Raw genomic sequence first — 21,594 nt, 5'->3', positions numbered from 1 at the left:
ACAGTTGAAGCTTTCAAAGTTTTTATTAGAAGTTTAAATTTGTTTCCAGCTGATCTTGTGCTAACATTTCTGAATGCATCATCTTCATGCTTTCAAATTATACCATAGATTGTGATATTTTTCCTTTATCAAATGTCTAGAAAAAAGACTGTCCTTTATGTGAAATGATTACTGCTATTGGAAAAATGACATGAGCGTGTAAAATATACTGGATATATAATTACAGGGGAAAATAGATGCTGGCAGTTGTGAAAGAGCCACTCATTAAAAGCAAGAAATTTGCTGTTACATAAAACTTGTTCCTAGCATGTCAGTTGGTGCAATCTGTCCAGCTGTGGTGTTTCAGACATACCATTTTGTACTGTTCCTGCTGTCTGTTTAGAGTGCTGTTCCATTCTTTCATCCAGTCACATGAACTCTGTTCTTTAAGTCTCTCTCGATTGTGAGAGACTGTTCTCTGCTGCAGGGACAATGTACAATGGGTAATACTCAAATGTGAGAGCAATGCTGAGCATTTCTGAAAAATGTGAGACACTATCAACCAACTGAAATAATACTATGTACAGTTTGTACTGCTTTTTTTAATAGATCTATTGCTCTGGATAGCCTTTCCTACTAATACTTCTTGTGTATGTTGCAGAATATGCAATCATGATTTCAAAAAAGAACAAGATAAAATGTCAAACAAGACAAAAATGTCATAATGTCAGCATTTGCCCTCCAGCTTCTTTTCTGTAGTATGATGTGTCAAAAATGCTAAAGATTTTAACATTGCTTTCAGCATAATGTCAGAAATCACACGTGTCAAATTGAGTCCTAATTTTTTTAACACATTTTTTGTCATTCTGGCAGACTTGAATTCAGAATGGCTTTTTTGATAAATACTTAGAATAAAAGGGAAAACATTATACTTGATTATGTAACTATGTAATCAATACTTGCTTTTTAAAACTTCTTAATACTTTTTCCAAAGGTCAGCAGCAGCATATATAGTCACTATGCTATTGCAGCACCATATTTTGGTTGTTCATAATGCTAAACTAAAGTAGATTTTGTAGAACGTTTGCCTTTGCAATTTGACACTCAGTATTCTGTTTAAAGTGAAGATTTGAGGCCTTGGAAACTGCATTGAATTTTATATGGTGGTAGCATAATGAAGTTATTTTCACATTGTAATATGTTTACAGTAGGTAACATTAATGTATTCAGTTGAAAAGTGCAATTATGTTAATATATGAGAAAATGATGAAAAATGTATCCCTTTGTATTTTTTGCTTGGGGTGAATTGATAGACTAAAGTTGTTTAAATGGCTGTGCTGTTTTGAATTGGGTATAATAAAACTTAAAGTAAAGATGAATTGATTCTTAAGAACAGAATGAGAAAAAGGATACAGATTTTGCAAAATAATGTCTATAGCTCCTCCAAATAAATGCCTGGTGTTTTTATGTATGGAAAAACAGGGGCAGCTGACTTCCCAGTCCTTAGGACTATTTATTCTATTTGCAAATACTAGACCTGTTAAAATTTTGTTTTTTAATGTTAGAAAAATCCCTGTGTTTGAGTCCATCTTCCAGCTTTCTTCTAATGCCCCTTTAGGCACTGGAAGGTGTTCTAAGGTTTCCCCAGAGCCTTCTTCTCACCTGGGCTGAACAACCTGAACACTCCCAGCCTGTCTCCATGGCAGAGGTGCTCCATCCCTCTGAGCATCTTTGCGACCTCCTGTGGACTTGCTCCAACAGGCCCATGTCCTTCTTGTGCAGGGACCCCAGGGCTGGGTGCAGCGCTGCAGGTGGGGTCTCAGCAGAGCAGAGCAGAGGGGCAGAATCCCCTCCCTCACCTGCTGCCCACGCTGCTTTGGATGCAGCCCAGGACACATTTGCCTTTCTGGGCTGCTTTTCATGTGCAGGGGCACATGGCTGGGTCATGGTGATTTTGTTACTGCAGCTCAATTAAGGAGCAGAAGAGAAACACAACAGCAGATGTGAAAATTTTATGCTTTATTTTTCCTCATCTATGGCTTATAGTTTTTCAAAAGTGACAGGGAATTTCTAGCACTACCCAAATAAGGAAAAAATCTCTATTTTTTATCAGAGAACTTACTTTGAAGATTGTTTTTATGTGACCATACAGTTAGGCTTTCCAAGTAGAATTACAGAAATAGAATTATTTATTTCTCTAAGCTCTATATGTATTCCAACATTTAAATGAAATAATAAATGAGCTGCATTCAGATCTGCACTTTTCCACAGTTTGACACTGATTGAAATTTTTGAACTCAGACTCTTAAAAGTATTTAGATAACATTACCTGACATGGATTTAATTTGTAATTAGAGATTCAGATGTTCATAGAAGCTACACTAATTTCACTTCAGACTGTAAATCTGAATGTAAGTCAGTAAAATGGAGGAAGATACCCTTACTTCCCTGTTGTTCTCTGGGGGTGATATTAAGTAATAATCACTGAAGTATTCAGGAATTGTGATACATAATCCATAATCTGAAAGAAGAGAAATTGGAGGCTGCGGTGGCTCTCAAAAGTAGCATGGTACAGTTTTTAAGTGAGATTGAAAACTATACTGTTGTGAGCATTCTCAATTAATGCATCCAATATACAGCACCAAGCTCTATAGTATTATAAGTGACCAGATGATAGAATTCTGAAGAAAAAAATATATAAACCCAAGGTGAACTAAAGAGATTAAAACTCTGATGATTCATAGTGTTTCCTTCCAAAGAATATGTGGGGCTTGGAAATACACGTAAATGGCAAATTGGGAAATAGGTACAAAGCAAGGCAATGAGTGGGGATGATATGAATATCTTCAGTAATTTGCAGTGGAGTAGCCTCCTCTCTGGCTCAGTAGCTGGAGAGAGGCAGTGGGTTAGCACAGGCATATCAAATCCCCCACACTGAGCACAGGACTTGTTCAATTAGTTTCAGTTCACGTTCGCAGCAGAATGCAATGTGCCTGTTCCCCAGGTATGAGACGGTGCCACGTCTCATCTCCTGACCCAATGTACTGTACAGCATTCTCCATCACATGGCTTGGCATACGGGGTCTTTCACAAAGAGAGCCCAGAAAGCTGAGAGTTCTTAAGAGCTGTTTTTCTAAGCACTCAAAGGGATGTTACTCAGCCTGGAGGTTCAGAGGCTTTCTTGCCCATTACGACAATTACTATAGATGAAGGAACACTCTTAAAGAAGTGTTTTGAACAGTTAGAGTCTTTAATAGCTGCAGAAGTATCGGTCAGGCTGTAGCTTTTCAAGTTTTTAGAAAATGGTCTGTGAAAATTCATTTAAGATTTTTACACAGATACAGCATGACTGAATATGTGGTGGATGCTTTTGTGCAGTGTGAGAATAAAAAATTAAATGTGGGTAAGACATGAAAGCAGCAACAGTTTGTGACTGTTAAGAGCAGTGAAGAATCACATGTGACATTCTGAAATATTCCTGTTGTGCCCTGAAGAAAGGAAGGATTTTTCTGGTGTAGGTTGTACCAGTTGTAAAACTGGTCTGATTAATAATGCATTCTGTTGAAAAGGAATGGGAGGTTTGCTGAGATATGATTCATCGTTGTCTGTTGCAGTAATTAAGTCTGTTGCTTGCCTTGAGGTCAGCATGACCCTGTTTATTTTAATTTTTCAGTCTCTGGAGAAAGGAGGGCCTTATTTAACTACTTGTGGAACTAAAGCTGAGTGCACAGTGCCTGAGTGTAAACCAATGTGTACACAGTGTGATCAGGTGATTGGGAGCTGGAAGCAAACTGGAAGCTGAGTCACTTAGCAATGTAGATGTAGCCAAAGTCGTGCCAATTTTTGAGTTTGCGAGTAGGATTTAGTTTGAGATGCAGGATGTGATTCTGTGCCTTGTTTATGTGCTTCTTCTGCAATTTGGGATGCCCTCAGGTATCCTGCCTGGCACGATCTCCTACAGGTGTGTTGCTGTCTCAGATACACTGGGGCATATCAAAGAGCACTAAACATCTTTGTGTAAGCAACTGAATTGAGCCCCAAGACTCCTCAATATAGAGGTCTTAGTGCAGCTACAGCTGCAGCACCTTGTGGTCAGTGAAGCCAAGTGTGGCCACTGGAGCTGGGGGAGGGAGTCAGCTCGTGTTGAGCTAAATAAACACTGGCAGCTGGTCAGCTGAATCATCTCTCAGATCACTCTCAGATCCCTTGGTTTTATTGATTATAATGGAAATTTCTGGCTAGTGAAACAGTAGATATCTGGAGTCTAATTCACATGTAGATGCCTGGTTTCATGGTTCACCCAGTTCACTGGTTTACCTGAGGTATCTGTAAAGGACTGGCACAAATGACAGAGGACTTGCTTCAGAACTCTGCTTCTTTGGAGCAGCAGTCAGGATCCAGACAGAACTACTCAGAACATCTCAAAGTTAGACAATGCCTGTGGTTAGGCAGCTGAATTGCAGTCTGTATTTCTAGGTGATCTTAAAGGTCTCCTTTTGTACATCTTCAAAATACAATACTGAGCATGTTTCTCCTGGAGGAGACAGTCTGGGCTCCACATAAGTACTCTCCATACCAGTGTGGTATGTATTTTTAGCTTATATAGATGATATTTTATGTCAAATTTTATACATACTCCAATATTATTTTTGTATAAACACAAAAGGCAGGTATGCCTACAGCCATTTAAAAAACATTTTGAGAAGAAAAACAGTTGTCTCACAATTAAACCAGTCATTCTGATTGGCAGGACCCAGTTTTAGTTCTTTCATACACTGTCTGCATGCAGAATGCTTCAAAGACTAAGTTCTTGGGGACATTTCAAGTAACAGTCTCCACTTTACCTGCTAAAGCTGCTGGCTAAATCAGTAATTTGATCATAAATAACCTCTCATCTTCTTGGGGAAAAAAACGCCAAAACATTAAACTTTACAATCATATCTTAATTTTCCTTTCTGATTGCATGGGGGACAGCTCTTTCCTTGTTCTGCCTTATAAATGCATGTCCTGGTAAATTGTTTTTATGATGCCATTTATCATTTTTGTGCTCGTGTGCTTTAGACTTTTGAAAATCTTGTAACCCTGAGGTTATAACCTCAAGTTACATGCTGTGTTTCCCTTCTATTCCAGTGTTCTCAATATGTGAAAACCATGTCTTATAGAGTCCTGTAAAATATTATTCTCTTCTTTAATGCCTAGGTACAAGGTTACAATTTTGCATAGCTTTTGTTGGGATAATTACATGATCAGCTTTCCCCTAACAACTGTTCTGTCAATTCATCACTTACATTACTGACTCATTTCACACAGATTCAGCAGCTCATTTCAGCAGGCAGAGCCCCTCTTTTCCAGTCAATGTGGTATCAGCAGCTGCATAGTGACTGACTCTTCACTGCTTCTGTATACAACATCTCTTATACATAAACTCCATGCTCATTGCCCATTCCTGGAATTCCTGCTCTGGCTACTAATCAAACACAATAGAGCCCTTTGTGCCCTCTTGCCCTTTCTTCTCCTCTGGAACTTCTTTTCCATGCCTATATCCAAAGCAGGCATGCTTCTTTTCCTTTCTGCATTCCATTCCTGAATATCAGGTTAACATGTTCTTCTTTAACATCTCCCCTGTGCTAATATTCTTTAGCACTGATGTGGAGTTTCCAGCCACAAAGCAAAGTCAGAGACAGACACTGCAGCATCCTAGATGTCGTTCCAAAAAACATCCTGGGCAGTGCATCCTAGAGAAATTTTGCTTGTGAATGCACTACAGTTATGGGGCAAATGTGTTTGGCTGGCATTAGTCAAGTTATACTTCTTTAAAAGGTGAATTTCCTGGCTTTTGCTTTCGTTGGCCTGGTAAATTATTAAAAGTGACTCTTTCAAAAATCACCTCTCACACACATATCTATTTCTTGCAATGTTTGTTTTCCTTTTGGATTTCTGTAAACTTTGGCTGTCAGTATAATACTTCAAGTGCCAGTTTGGTCAAGCTAATATTTTGAAGATACACAGTTGTACAGTGCTGGTAGGAAACCAGTCAGTCATTCCTGCATTTCTTAGCTGAAAGAATTTGTACCCTACTTGCAAATGCATGGCTGAGGTCTCCTGTATCTGGTGTCAAATATAGAACATTTATAAAGCTTCTGTTTCACTTCCATAGAAACAGAAAAAGATACCAATCACTCTCCTAAATAATTATTTACTACTTTCTGGACAGTTTCTCTTTCAGGTTCTTCAATGGAGTGCTTTTATCTAAAATCTAAGAATAGAATTGACTAGACTAGAGTAGAGCCTGTCAGTTGAAAGAGACCCACAGTGATCATCCAGTACAACTACCTGACCAGTTCAGGGCCAATCAAAAATTAAAGCATGTTTAGTATGTAGAGAGAGCATGTATTAAAAAAAAATTACTAAAGAAACAATGAAAACTTGCAATTAATATGAAAATTGTTTTCAGTGAAAGCACTAAATCACCGAAGTTCCCAACATTTTAAAGCTTCAAGAAGCTTTAAAATTCAGGTTTTTCCGTCTTATGTTACAGAAGAATCAGAAATTGTATCTTTCAAAATTTAAAATGTTATTTATTTTTATAGAAAAAGATACTGTTCTCACCACCCTCTCTAGCCATGTACTGGTACTTTTCTTTTGCATGTATTAATGGCCATATACTTTATGCATATCTAGATAAAGGATCTGATCTAACAAAACATGACCCTAAAATATTACGAGTCTTCAGATATATCAGCTGACATCAATGCCACTGAGCAACAGAGGGAGAAAATACAATGAGCAGTGAGAGATGTTGCTTTTCAGCAGTAACCTGAGTATAGAGTAGCTTGAGCCAGTCATGAAACCATGTCCTGCGAGTGAAGGGTGAAAATCAAGTTTCACAAGCTGTACCAAAAATACTCTGCATATAAGGTTACACAGAAACTTAATTCAGCTGGGAGCCAAGACTCCCAGTGCTTGATTCAAGTAAAATCAAGTGCTTGATTTTACTAATTTCAGTAATATTTAACTGAGTTTAAAATCAAGCATGGATCTGAACCTTGCATGACTTGGAGATGCAAGAAAAAGAAAATTCAATTACCAGAATTATTGTTTTTATCTTCTGAAGTTATTTGTTACCTAAAGAAATGTTTGATAAATATATTTTTATGAGAAACATTCTCTGTACATGTACTCTAGCTGTATCTTGAAAAGATGCAGTGTTTGTTTAAATATGATGCAACAGCTGTTTCTTTGTATATCCAGTGTTGTATTGAACATGTTCTCTCAAATATTGTTTTGACTTCCTATCCTTTTGTACAGGAGATATGGGCATCGTACCAACACAAAGATAATATTGCTACATACCTGATTTCATTCTCCTGTTAATCTTTTCTTCTATTAGCAAAAAAAAAAAAAAACAACCTAGAGTGCGTACTTCATGCTTTCTTTAGTGATTTTGGTATCTATATAGTACAAAAGGACACACTTATTTCTTAAAAACCCCAAACTGTTTCAGCCCTTCCAAAAGCCTCCAACAAAACTGTTGATTTTAATAATGTTTCAGACTGATAGATTCCTGTGTGCCTGGCTGGGAGCACCATGACCCAGCACTGCACTTTTGTATTAATAAGACATAAAGTCAGACCATTTATCATTTAGTATGGCCAGTACACAAATTAGAGAACAGCTTGCCAGGGTATATTGTGGTCTCATTACTTAGTTTTTGCCACAGTTGCAGAATAGATAGCTTTGAAACCTTCTTGTGCTCTACTGTGACAGGAGAGTGTTCGTGTCATGGTGACCCGACTGGGTTGTTCAGTTGCGCACTGTGCTGACTCAGGAGCCTTAAGTGTGCTCACCAGTTTGTCAAGCATCAGACTCTCCTAAATGAAACAAAAAAAGAAAACTCCACAAAGACCTAATCACTGGCAGTTAGCACAGGTGTAAGGTATTCAGCACTGCAGTCAGGACATGAAACTTCAGGAGTCATTTACTGGAAGTCGCTGAGGAGCACACACTGTCAGTACGGTACAGTATATTTTCTATTGTATATTTCCATACTGAAAAATACTGTTACTGTTTAATAAAAATATGAATATATCGCAACATGTACCATCTTATTTTGTTCCATCTTATTACTGTTCAAATATAATATTCATGAGACATTTTACAGCTAATATTAATGCTTTAAATATATTAATTTGCCTGCATTTTCTGTCTCTTGTTTGCTGTTCTTAGTTTGAGTGATTTCCTCCTAGGAAAACTTTGAAATACTAAAAGTTCAGACAACTTGAATTTTTAAACCCTCAAAGTAGACAACTCATATATAAAACTGCTGAGTTCACTCTCCTAAATGAATTAAATTTGAGGATCCTACTGATACTTTTAAATAAAGATATTTGATTAATGCTTTGGATTGCATATTTTTGTTTGCAAATGTTTCTTATTGAATGCATTTTCAACATATAATACTTGTGCAATCAATCTCCTGATTGAGTAAACCTTGAGGTTCAGAGCTATTTGTAATGTGATACACTCATCTACAGATGTATTTGCTATCCACAGATGGTGAGGTACATTTTAAACTGCTCCCATTGTATTTGTGTCCACTCTTTGTTCATTAGATGGAAAATATGACCTAGATACAGTAGAGCGTGCTCTGCTAGTAGAAATCAGTGAAGCTCTCTTTCAAGCAGTGGGGCCATTTGCTGTGAATGAGGTGGAGCCTCTGAACCTGGACACTGTGTGTGCATCCTTGGAGAACTGCCACAGGCACTGGCTCTGCCCCTGCTGCCCTGGCAGACAGCTCCAAAGTGTGTTTAAGCTTTCCATTCTGGTATCTCTGTGCATGTGGCTGCTGCACTGCTTCCAGGGGTGAGCCTGGAGGGGTGGGGGTAGGAATGAGTCTGGAGGCTTGGTGGAAGGAAAAACTGAAGTCTGGTTTTGAGGATGGCTCAAAAAGCTAACCTGTACAATCAGTACAGCATTACTCTTTGTACACTCCTTTTGGACTTGGAAAAGATTCTTGGAAACACTCTATAGCACCAGTAACCAGAAGAAAGAGTAGTATTGGTTTCCTAGAATTTTCTTTAGAAAATATGCATTTCAAGATTATCTCTCTGCTGACTTGCCAATCTTCTCTCTACTGCTTTACTTTGAGATCTCAAGTGGCTCTTCTCAAAGCACTGGAGGAGATGTCTGAGACGGTTCTTGGAGAGGGAGTTGTGTCTCCTTAGGTAATAGTGAGAGAGCTTTTGCACTTACAGCAGTGCCCCAGACCTGTACAACTTGGGGGTATTTTTTACTAATTTCCCAGTCACCACTTTGATCATTGCTTCCTAGCCCTGATTTGTGGCACCTCCTTCCCTCCCTTTCTCCTCCCTCTACTTGACTTCTTCCTGCTGCTTAACAAGCTCAATTGGTTTTATGTATGTAATTCTTTTTTTTTTTTTTAAGAGAGTTTTAAGGTGGCCTCTGAAAGAATTGCTTTCATCCAAAGCCAGGAGCTGATCAAAGCAATGCACAAAAGGCAAATGGGATCCAAGGCAGTGCTGTCTGACCAGCCACAGGATCAGGGTTCTGTGTTGGAGAAATAGTAAAGCAAATCATCTGCACTATACTGGAAGCTGCTGATAAGGGATTTTCTCTCCAGTAACACCTGCAGAGTTTATGAGATCCTGTAAGAAAACCAAGGAAATCTGTATCAGAATATATTGTTTCTTGCAGAGAGGAATGTGAAAGCATTTACAGGATGAAGTGCCACTGCCTAAATGTATTTATTGCCATATCATGTATTAGGCTCAGTCTGCACTATTAGTACAACAGTGGACTATCACCCAGCTCACATTTATTTTTATCAAGTGGCTCCTTGGCCCAGTTGTCAGGATATGAAGGAATGACAAGTCTTTGAAAAGAAGGTTCATGCTAAAACAAGAAGCAAATAAATGAAAACCAATGTCATCATTATATCTAAAATAGACTTCCAGTGGAAATTAAAATAGATTAATAATAGATGCTACGTCACTTTTAAAAATTCTAAGATTTCTTCTGAATTCTTTTTGCAGATATGGATTTTTATCAGGCATCAGTCCCAATAGTACTTACGATTATGATTTTTTTAAGACTTGAAGAGTAATCCAGTATATAGTTTTTAACAAAGGATTTCTGTTATGACCAATTTGAACTTTGGCATTTTTTCTTCTCTTTAAAATAAATTAAAATATAGTGTCATTTTAGCACAAAACAGTACTTTAAATGTCTCAGAAAAAATCAGCTCTGGTTTGAGAGTAGGTATAAGAGTTACTAGGGTGAAGGAAGATTAAGTTTTCTGTTGCCATAAAGGAAGACCAAACTTTGTGTTAAAACCAAAACAGTTTTTCATCCTTAATTAATTGCAGGAATCTGATTGCAATTGGAGTTTTCTGTTTCCCCAGAAAACTAGAGTGTAGGCTGTCACAGGTTGGATTCCTTGTCATTAAATTGCCAGCATGCCTTAGTCCTTATCCCCCATCATAGCTGTATATTTTAATGAGTTTATGACAACTTAGATTGCTCTGGATTTCATCAGGCTTTATTTATTTATTTATTTTTTGTTCAATGTAAAGTTGAATTTGTATGAGAAGGTTTTTGTTGTTTCATTTTGGTTTTTGTTGGTTTTTTTTCCCAGACATATCAGGAAATTATTTTTCCTTTTTCCATAGAAATTATTCATTTCATTTCATTCATATGTTCTCTGCATGAATTTAAATTGAAAAAAATGAACACTCAGAAGTAATGCTTACTGGATTTGCAGTTGAAAAATTTCAGAAAAAAAAAAAACCAACTTTTTTTTAAAGCCGTCTTTACTATGGCCAAAATGGATGTGAAATAAATCCATAATAAGAATAATCCATTAAAAAAATTATTTACTTCCTGCCTGAAGAAAAAAGAAAGGAATAGCTTTTTATAGTGTTTTATTGAGGTGGTTTAACACTGATTTGTCCAAGTTTGTTTTCATCCTTTTTTATATTGATCAGTTAGGAAATGGACTTGATTTTTAAATAGGTGAGGGAATTTTCCTCTATTGAATTTCACTGCAAAAGTGTCTGTATTAATCTCTGCAACAATCTCCTGAGAATAAAGACATTTCCCAGTTACTTACTTGTGCAGTGAGTGAGAGAACTGATTTCAGTGATTAATATAAGGAATCTGGCTTGGAATCTAGAGTTGCCAAAAAAAAAAAAAAAGGGCTTGACACCTTTCAATCTGTGCTCTTGTTCCAGCATCCTGTTGCTTGGAAACATGAGTCAGGGGAGGAAATCATCTCACCGTTGATGCGGGAGAAAATTCCTGTCTGCAGTCAGCCTGATTTTCAAAATCAGAGAAGAACTCAGATAAAAATTAAAAGCAAACAGAAGGTAAAAAGAAGTGGTAGAGAGATCTGACTAGTCTCGTTACAGTATATTTGTTTTATGGAAGCAGCAGCAGAATTGCTCTTGGCTGTGTAAAGGTGGTAGGATTAAGTTCTCTGTGACCTGTCATCAGCCTCCATCAGAGTCTCTGTGTTTCATCATGAGCTTCTATGCAAATTTTTTGGAAACCATTAAGTTTAATCTGGACTGATGTTTAGATAAAATTTCTCATATAAGTCCGCAAGACATATGGAAGTTCTAAGATCTGGTAACAGAGAATGAGCTAGAATTTCTGGCAAAGGTAGCTGTGGTTTTATTTAAAGGTTTTATGTTGCATTTAAAATGTAATGGGCCAAATGGAGTCTACTGAACTGCCAAACTTTTGTCATATATGAAACGGAATGACTAGAGACTTCTCATTCATCTGACAGCTTTACTGCTGAGGAATAAATTACTTCCCTGAAGAAGTGGATTTCAATCAACAGATCCATAAGTGACTACTGATTTTATTCTTGTTGATATTGCTGGAGTTGGGCTCAGGAAAGAATTGTAATTTCATTTCTTAGCATCTTTTGAAGCTTGAAAATTTCTCTTTCAGGGTAAGACTAACAGACAAAAATCAAACCTTTCTTGAAGATTTTGGTGAAAATCATTTTGGTAAAATGTTGGTCTGGAAGTAATCTCAAATGAGGTGATGGTTCCCACGCTCCAGTGTTATATCATAAACATCAGTCTTATGAGCCCTTTTTTTCCCCTCTCTCTTACTGCCAAGTCAGTCTGGCAGAATAGTGAGGAAACAGATTTGACTTCCAGAAACTAGCATTTTTCTCAGAAACTGGCAATAATCCACCTCTTTACAATGCTTTTACGTGGTTTTGTACTGACAGAGAAAAAGCTTTGTAAATTGCTTCTACAAGCGATAATTTTGTGGTCCATGAACAACTAGGTTGATTTCTGGAAGAATAGTTTTTAATTTCTCTTTGCCCATATGGTCTACAGCTGTATTACTAAATGAAACAATTGAAGGAGATATTTCTGTGTGCCAGAAATCAGTTTTCTGTTGTAGTGTCTTGGCATAGCTCTGGTGCTTGTAGTCCCTCTCTTCAGTAGTTCCCAGACACACTTCAGGGGTCACAATGGACGAGGGACTGTTCCTGAAGGGCATTTTGGATGGAGTAACCTTATTTTGAGACTAGTAGTAAAGACATAACATATAATACTTCATTGTGTCTTGCGGGGGCTGAAAATCAGAGTGTCTTTTAGTTCTCCTGAATCAAGAATTTTATATATCCTGTGGGAATAGATTTTATGTAACCGGTGGGAAATAAATACCACACCGTATCACTTCTACATGTGACACACATTAATGTAAGAGATTCAAAATAATTTATCCTTCCAAATCTAAAGCTAGAGATAACACTGTAATTACAGATAGCTTCATGAAAATAAAGGAGTAAATGGTGATGTTTCGCAGCCGGACTGAATCCACGAGGAGGATTTTGCAGGATGTATTGCTACCATTGAAGAGAATCAGTTTTGTGCTATCTCCAAATTTATTTTTCTTCTTATAGTTATATTTAGATACGAGTCCCTACCCTTAGATTTCTTTTTTGTTAGACTGATGCTTTTAATACATCGGTAGAGACTTTACTGGACTTTACAAATATTGATGGATTTTGGGTGTTACTTGATAAATATAATTATATCCAAAGGGCAAAAGGATCACAGAGCTTTTTTGGTACTATTCTGTTAACAAAGTGTTAACCTGCAGTAAATAACACTTTCTCCCTCCTTGCAGAAAAAAATTGATAGATAGCCTTTTAGATACTTAAATCCCATGTTTATGCAAACAAATCCTTTCTTTCTATGCAAGCAAAAAACTGCCTTTTGCCATAGTGATAGCAAATTCTGTTGGAGAGCATGAGAACATCTTGCTATTCTCCTCTTAGAAATGATACAATAGAAATTACTCTGTTAAACTGTTTCAAAAGAATGAAAGCTGGCTGCTGAAACTGGGAAAACATATTCACTGCTATAAAGCAATAATTAAAGGATTAATATAGTAAAGTAGCAGTGTAAATTATGTTGCATAATGCAAAAATCTTGCAACTTAATATGAATCATTCCCACCTGTAACAATTTGTAACTTGTATCTAAGGCTGAATTTCTTAGTAATCAACCAGGTCTTCCTAATTTTCCACTTAATTACCTTGATTATTTTTTAAGTCAACATAACACAGCCCACATATACTCTTTAGTTTCCTCACTTTCTGCTGAGGGCAGGCTTTATTTATCAGTCTGTTTCAATGGGAGTTGTTAAAAGCCCTGGATTACTTGCCGTGCTCTGAAGTCCATAGCATTCCTTAGGATACTCAGTCTGTCCTAGGTGTAGGATTAGTTTTGTCCAGAATTGCTGTGATAGGTCTTCAATCCTCACAAAACTCTAGTGCTCCTCACAGCAAAAAGTCAGTAAAGTGCTGCTGTCTGTTCCACTGTGCACAAGATCTCCCTGTGTGATCTGGGCGCTGGCACTGAATGTCCTCCTGCTGCTGGCCATCGCCCTCTCTTGCTGTGACCAGTCATTGTCATGGCCCTCCTGGGAGGGATTGCCCTCATGGCTGAGAGACCTCCTTACTGAAATCACAGCATGGGAGGGCAGGCTCAGAGCAGGTTTTCTTAAACCCTGACTAGTTCAACTGCAGTTGAACTTGAAGTTGACCCTAAACATGACAGACATTCACCCCTAAGAAGGTCCCTGTTTTTCTTAATTACATAGTCCCTGTTTGCCACTGAAATGGTGATAGCTCTTTATTTGGAATTTGAGATGCTCCTTTAAGTGACTAACAAATTTTTGCTCACATTTCCAGATGCCTGGACTTAGCATATCTCTTTTTGCCAGCATTATCCATGGATTTCTAAGGCATTGTCCTGACCTACTTAATTTGTATCTGCAATTTTTTCTTAGGGTCCCTAGTGGCTCAGAGTGTTTTTTGTCTTTTTATCATGCTTTTATGAGGCTCTTCCAGGTCCAGCTCTTTGCCTTTTTTCTCCTCCTTACATTGGCAAGTATGTTCCTCTGCATGCTCTCCATGGAAACTGACCACGTGACAGGGAGATGCCCTTTGATTTATCAGTAGATGGGGTCGAGGGCCATCCTTCTGTGTCAGTGTATGGGGGTTTTTTAGTAGATCTGGTCACCATCTATGTGCATGGCTTGGACTTTCACAAGCGTTTGAAAGTTTAGCCTGTGGCACCCAGTTGTATCCAAGAGAAACATAAATCAGGGCTGGGAGTGCTGAGGTCATTGAAGCAGGGACATAGGACTCAGTTTTTGCTTCCTGATGCCATGGAATCAGCAACTGGCAATTCAGATACCACAGGCTGAGCAGCTCTAAAGAGGGGATGACAACTGGCAGATACCACAGGCTGAGCAGCTCTAAAAAAAAGAGGGGATGACAACTGTCATATAGTTTGTGGGAAATGGTTTCTCCCTTGCTTACGTTGGAGAAGTAATTTCTCTTGTAGTTGAGAGTCAGTGGGGCTCTGAACAGCAGAAACTGGTGCTGGCAAAAAAGCTCTTGTAATGCCCATTTTCTGGTTCCAGTGGTGTGTGTTTGATGATGAAAAATGGCTAAAAAATATTTATCACATCTTCCAAAATAGGTTGCAGGGTATATGATTGTGTTTACACTGATTTTAAGATCACACAAACACATGAGATCTTACAAATCCAGAAAGTGTATTTTTGTTTCTTTTTAGCAACCCATTCACAAAATTAAATTAGCTGCCTAATAGGCAAACAAACATGCTTGTGTTGCAAAGGGTTCCAAAACCGGCCTCTTTCACAAATAATATAATCTTAAATGATTCCTTATCTGTAACATCACATTGATAAGATGGTGGTTTCTCACATCCTCAGGATTAAATACAGGGTTCCTCTTCTGACCACCTGTGGGCTCTATAAATCCTGAGCAAGCATTCAGCACTGGATATAATTCATTTCAGAGCTGACCTGGGGTTTCCTGCGTATACCTTTGATAAAGCTTGTTAAGGACATTACTGATGTCAGGCTTTTCTCATTGTCTTCAGCTGCCTTTGGTGTAGGGGGAAGCCGTACTCAAAAGGAGCCAGAGGGTTCCTACCGGTGTGGGATGGGAACTGTGAGAAGCTTTCTGTGTTGGAGGAGAAGATGCAGTCTGATTTCCATACTAGCAGTGAACATCTCTAATAGGCTTTGCAGCTTCCCATTTACCTCTTACCAAATGGATACATCAGTATTATTCAGTGCAACTCCTCTGATTTTGTGTATATACATGAATAATTTGTTGGTAGTGCTTTATTTTAGTCTAAATAATTTTATTCAATATTGTCTCCACTGTTTTATTGATCTCATTATGGTTCTGTTAATACTATATATATCCATTATAGCAATTTTATATCATGTAGTACTAGCTGTACTCTCTGTACAGTATTAAAATGATACAAACAAGTACACTAAAATATGATTATATGTGTAAAATGTGCTTTACAAAGTCATAAAAGGATATCCAAATCAACAAGTTTGTATGTTGTTGCCTTCAACCCCCTTTTCCCATGACAAGCAGTATGTGGTTTCACAGTGGTTTTCCTTTTGCTTGACTGATTCCTACGGGATGCTTCTCAACAGGCGAATTTCCCAAGCAGGGCTGAGGAGGGGCTGTTCAGGGTTTAGGAATTACTGCCACAAACAGGAAGCGTTTCATGCTTTCTATTCACAGTTACTTGAGGAGGGAAAGGACATGGGGCCCAGGGCAAGAGCTACTTTGTAATGTGGAAAGAAAGCTGACATGGCTTTTGGTTACACCAGTTCATTGTGTTCCCTGTGGAAAGTAGGTGTCAGTTAATTCCGTGGAATATTCAGCTGGAATAGACTGCCTTCTCAATGACAGATTGAATAAATTACATGGTTTCACTAAAAGTAAAGTCCTAATAAATAAGTGAATGCAATATCAATGCATGTGGATGGATACTGTTTCATTTAAAAAAAAGAAAAAAAAACCCTGTTTTTTACGTGGAAAAATACTATTTAGGGTGAAAAGTAAAAGTTATATTTCACCATCTGTGGGTTACAGCAATGCTACATTATTTATGAGACAGCACTTCTGAAAGAAATGTTGAACTGCTTTAGCCAGGTTTCAGCCATGATGGACCATGCAAAGAAAACTGCACAAAACTGTGCTATTGCCCAGATCATTTATTCTGCTCAAATCGCTTAAAATAGAAAAGCTGTTTAACAATAGACTGATGACTATTGAAAGTACCTCTCCTCAATTGCTATATAAATCAAGGAATTACTTGAATCAGATTTCTAGTCACTTTTTCAAGAAGGTGCCAAAGCTTGCTGCCTTTCTGCTGAATTAGAGAAAGCTGTTACTTTTAGATAACTTCCTGTAATTTACCAGCAGGATCTGCTCAGTGACTGCTGCAGTCAGTGTTCTTTGCCTTTCTTTGTGGACAATGGAGCATTTCTCTTTCATGAGAAATGTTGAGCCTAGTGTCAGCATGCAGTGATTGAGTTCTGAGTGCTTAAATTGTAATATCTTTCTTTCTTTTTTTTCCCCCTCTTCCTGTCTCTTTTGCCTTTGTTTGTTTGTTTGTTTGTTTTTGGAGAAGATGGGAAATTCTTACGCTGGTCAGCTCAAGACAACACGATTTGAAGAAGTCTTGCATAATTCCATCGAGGCCTCTCTCCGCTCAAACAACTTAGTTCCCAGACCAATCTTTTCTCAGTTGTATTTGGAAGCTGAGCAGCAACTATCATCACTGGAAGGTAGGAAAAATGAAATTTCTGTTTCTGCCAAAGGCAATTCTGCTATTTGCTCAGCCATGGCTCAGCATACACATTTTAAATCATAATATGGATAAGCATAAGTTTTTATTTGGATTTTTTTTTGATCTGCAAATATGTATTAGAATTGGATTAAAATAGAAAATGCACTGTGTTTTATTTTGACAAAATTAAGTCACTTGCTCAGATTCATCTGTACACATAAATGGAAGTTCTAGGAATTGTTCCATTACATTTGGGAGAAGTCTTTGGAGATTTGGAACATAAATATGTTATCTTATAATTTATTATATACTGCTCAAAGTCACACAGAAAACCCATAATAGATTTATAAAACATGTATGCTAAGACTGATTTTCAATGTGCATAAATACAGCAGAAATATTTTTTAGCTTTTAAGATGGTTTATAATTACTTCAGGCATGATATTTGTAGTTATTCTGTGGTTGCAAAGGTAAAATTTAGGATGTGTACTCTCACAAACCCTGCACAAGTTGATATTTAATAAATAGGATTTCTCATTGAATTTGTGTGTGTGTTTACAGAAGGCTGCTTTCTCAGTAATGGAGTTTAAATGAACTGTATGGATCTGCTAAACAAACTCATGATGCAGTTTGGTGTCTGTTACTTGTAGTGGTCTCGTGGTTTCCAGTGAGTTTACTGGTGTGTGTACAACACTGGCATGGTGGTGTAAGGTTATGTTTAATAATTTGATTATTTAGTAATTTCTGTCAACAGGGTGGAGTTTTATGTCTTTTGTCCACACCTACTTTCCGTGTCATACTTTGCTGCTGTTACAGTGAGAAATGCATAAAGGTCCACAGTAACACACACGCACACAAAATCAGGCCAAGGAGTAGTAACAGATAAAAGTATTTTGCACAGATTAAAGTCTTTGCTATTTCCTCACAGTGACAGCTGTGAATATTTCTTGAAAAATAAAATCTGCTTGCACATCATTAGTAATTTAGTCTTTTTTTTTTTTGCTAATACAGGACAAAATAATGAATATACATTAATTGTTTAAATATATTTGCTGTTTATTCCCTGCACAAAGTGGTCCTTCTATCAAACCCTTCCATAAGAATTTAATAAACTTCCATGGTAGCTGTGATATTACAAAACTGATTATGACATCAGGTGGGAAAGATAGCACAGGAGCAGATGCATTGTTCAGGAACAAAAGTGCAATTTCACACTTCTGTAGTTTCTTTCTTTCTTTCAAGACTTTCAAAGAACTTTGCAAACCTTGAGGGGCTGATTCTGTGTTCCTTGTAGTTAATGGAAACAGAATTGAAGTGTAATTAAAAGTCTCATAACAGCCTGGCAGAGAGCATTCCTTTTCATGAAAGTTTCAGACAAGGGGAACTCTGAAGTGACCTATAATAGAGTGCTCCTAAGTTGTTCCTCAGGTGGAAGAGGTCTTCAGGCTGCTCTTACGTACTGCAGCCTTGTCAGAAATTGAATCTTCCACTTCTAGCTGCATGAATCCCTATGCTCTGAGGGCCAGGAGGCTCCTGAATCAGAGACATCCTAGGGGGCTTGGGCAATGCTAATGAAACCCTTTACAGGTGGCAACAGCTCATGCTTGAGTGCTTTCTCTTTTACTCTTTCCACTTTTGAATTGAAAATGCTGTAGCTCTCTTATTTCTTAGTCTCCACTTCCATTTTCCATTTCTTTCTTAAATCACCTACTATAGTTGAACAAACCTCATAGTTTACCTCTGTCCAAAAGGGAGATAAAACATATCCTGTTCTGTTCTCTTCATCTATCCATACATTCCCATTTTCTCCCTTTTCATGGATTTTGCCATCTTTTGGATATTCCATTCTGCTAATTTAATACATAAACCCAGCAAAAAGAAAAGAGGACATTGGTCACATTTTTTCCTTAGTTGAAGTTTTTGCTGGTTAGCAAGATGGGATGGCTCGGGAAAGAGGGAGGGAGGGAAAGGAGGGAAAGGAGGGAAAGGAGGGAAAGGAGGGAAGGGAGGAAGGGAGGAAGGGAGGAGCGGAAGGAAGTGGCGGAAGGAAGGAAGGAAGGAAGGAAGGAAGGAAGGAAGGAAGGAAGGAAGGAAGGAAGGAAGGAGGGATTTCTTGTCTAGGAGCAAGGGGAAGGAGTGGAGGAGGGATAGATTCTGCCCTTTTGCATTGCATTTGGATATTAGTCAAGGTTATGTCATAACACATAACTTACCCTTTACTTAAATAGCATAGATGAAGAGTTTCACTTTTCCCTTCATTCAGTTGCAGCATTTTTGTCTTTAGACCATGCTCTTAAAATAGTTGTTTAGTGTTCTGTCCTTAGTTGTGTGCACCATACAATTGGAGCTTAATGTTCAGAGTTCAAAAGTAAATGTACCCTTCAAATCTCTTCTAGATTGAACTGTAAATCTCTCATTTATCCTATAGTAGTTGTCTAGATGATTGTGCAATAATTTGTCAATAAAATGAAAGGATATTCTGAGGAGGGTCATAAGAAAGAAAAGAGAAATCCTTGATGATATCCTATGGGATTCTGAGTACCTGATCCAAAGTCAATTGAAGCAAAGAGACTATGTCCAGTTGACACTGGGCTTTGGAGGATGACTGCCCTGCTTCACTGTTTTTCTGTTTCAAGACTAAAACCTGGATCAACAGTGTAATTTCAGTGCCTAACTTCTCTTTTACTTGCCCAAGTACAAGCAGCTATTCAGCTTCCTGCTGGTCGTCAAGTACCCGCAGCCCTTCACGACCCAATTTTGCCAGTGGAAACTCTTGTTGTGTTTGCTGCAGGCACATCCCTACAGACCCCTAGAAGCCTACAATCCTAAGACAAAACTGCACTGGGTTCACCTAGTGCTTGTGCACTGTCTCTCATGTATGTAAAGTGTTCCTCAGTCCTGTCTGTGGAAGTGTTTTTCCCTTCTCCAGTTAGTTGTTCTCCTCTGCTTGCAACATTTGTCCCGTTTGCCAGGAGCCTGTCTGAGCCAGAAGAGGGGATGGAGCCAGTGGTCAGTATGGTCAGTTTTGCTGGAGCTGTTGAATCATTCATGAAAAAGCCATTGTCCTTTGAGTAGAGAGAAGGAAAGAGGCAGTCTCTAGTTGAAGAGGTGAAACACACAGCAATAAAGCCCTCTAAAAACACCTAACACATTCTAAAAATTGAAGCTTACATCGTGTATTCCTCTCCAGCATTCAGTACTACCTCCATAGTGCCTCTTGGACTAGCATAGTCCAAGCACAGGCTGCAGTGAATAATTTTCCTGAGCATCTGCCTTTCCTTGACACTGTACAGGGGGTGTTGGTGCATTACTTGGAGCTCTGGATTCTGCTAGGAGACAGACCTGCTGAGAATTAGGTGTTCTTGTCATGGCATCATCTGTGGTGAAACTAGTTTCTAGCAGGAACTGTTTTTTCACTGTCCTGTACAAAACCAAGGACATGGTCAATGCCTAATTAATAAATTCTGTACTTGAACTGTAGCCAGGACATTCTAAAGTGCCAAGAAGTAATGACTTTGGGTTTTATTGGCTGTTAATATTATAAACAAAGGATACAGTTACACTGTTTTGATCAGCAAGAGATCAAGCATTAGAAGCTAGTCCCCTAAAAAGTGTGCACTTATCTTAAAATAACGTGATTTAAAAATTAATACTTTGAGGCTTCCTTTTATCTGTACTTTAAGGTGTTTTACTTTCTCAGGTGCAGCTGAGTCATGTTTTTGAACTTCTTTTGCACAGGAACTAATATATTTATTTTCTTGGTGAAAGACATTCTATCATAAGCATGACTGGAAGTTGGAGCTTTAAGGAATAACAACTATCAAGAGTTGGCAACAGTAAAGTCATTGTCAAGAGAAGAGAATCCAGTGTGCTGTAATACTTTCTGTAACTGGGTCACCCTGTTCACTCACTGGTTTGTTGCCAGCATTTTCTGGTGTCCAAGTCATTTATGCTATGATAATTTGCAGCAGGCAGCAGAGCAGATAATGAGGAAGAAGAAGAAGAAGAGGAGGAAGAAGAAGGCTCAGAATCAAGTAGTCCTCCTGTTTCTTACCAGGTGAAGCCTCCTCCAGAAGGATGTTGCACTACTGATGGTAAGAGTACAGACCATGCTGTCAGAAGCATTTGCCCTACTGAAGACGGTAGAATTTGGGCTATTTCCACTACAATTTGTCAGAATGAGATAATGTATATGATATAAAAATCCTAAAAATGTCAGTGTTCATTACCTGCCAGGTAAAGCTGGATGGCTCTCAGTTGCTCTTCTGTTTGGCAGGGTCTTTGTTCAGTGTCAGATAAACATTTGAGTTGAAATGCCTGGCAGAGGGACAGAACTTCTGTTCTCTTAGGCAGCATAGCCTTTAAATTGTTGAGTTTGCAGGCATAGCATTTGCTAAAATGACTGTGATAGTTCTTATTGCTTTAT

At 38.1% G+C, this 21,594-nt stretch overlaps 1 protein-coding gene across 3 annotated transcripts in view; it reads left to right on the top strand.

The window, feature by feature from the left end:
* GREB1 (growth regulating estrogen receptor binding 1) overlaps positions 1-21,594 on the top strand; it is an 87,550-nt gene that overhangs the window by 15,243 nt on the left and 50,713 nt on the right. For 2 of the 3 annotated variants that reach the window (XM_031056466.1, XM_031056469.1), the window contains exons 2-3: positions 17,010-17,166; positions 21,137-21,262. In XM_031056466.1, coding sequence (XP_030912326.1) covers positions 17,010-17,166; positions 21,137-21,262 — 283 coding nt within the window. Of the gene's footprint in view, positions 1-16,980; positions 17,167-21,136; positions 21,263-21,594 lie in introns of those variants that run through there. The other variant, XM_031056467.1, reaches the window with a different exon arrangement.

This window comes from Geospiza fortis, unplaced genomic scaffold (genome assembly GCF_000277835.1).
Source record: "Geospiza fortis unplaced genomic scaffold, GeoFor_1.0 scaffold81, whole genome shotgun sequence".
Lineage (NCBI taxonomy): Eukaryota > Metazoa > Chordata > Aves > Passeriformes > Thraupidae > Geospiza > Geospiza fortis.
Note: the sequence above shows the minus strand (reverse complement) of the source record. Positions and strands in the feature narration are given on the sequence as shown.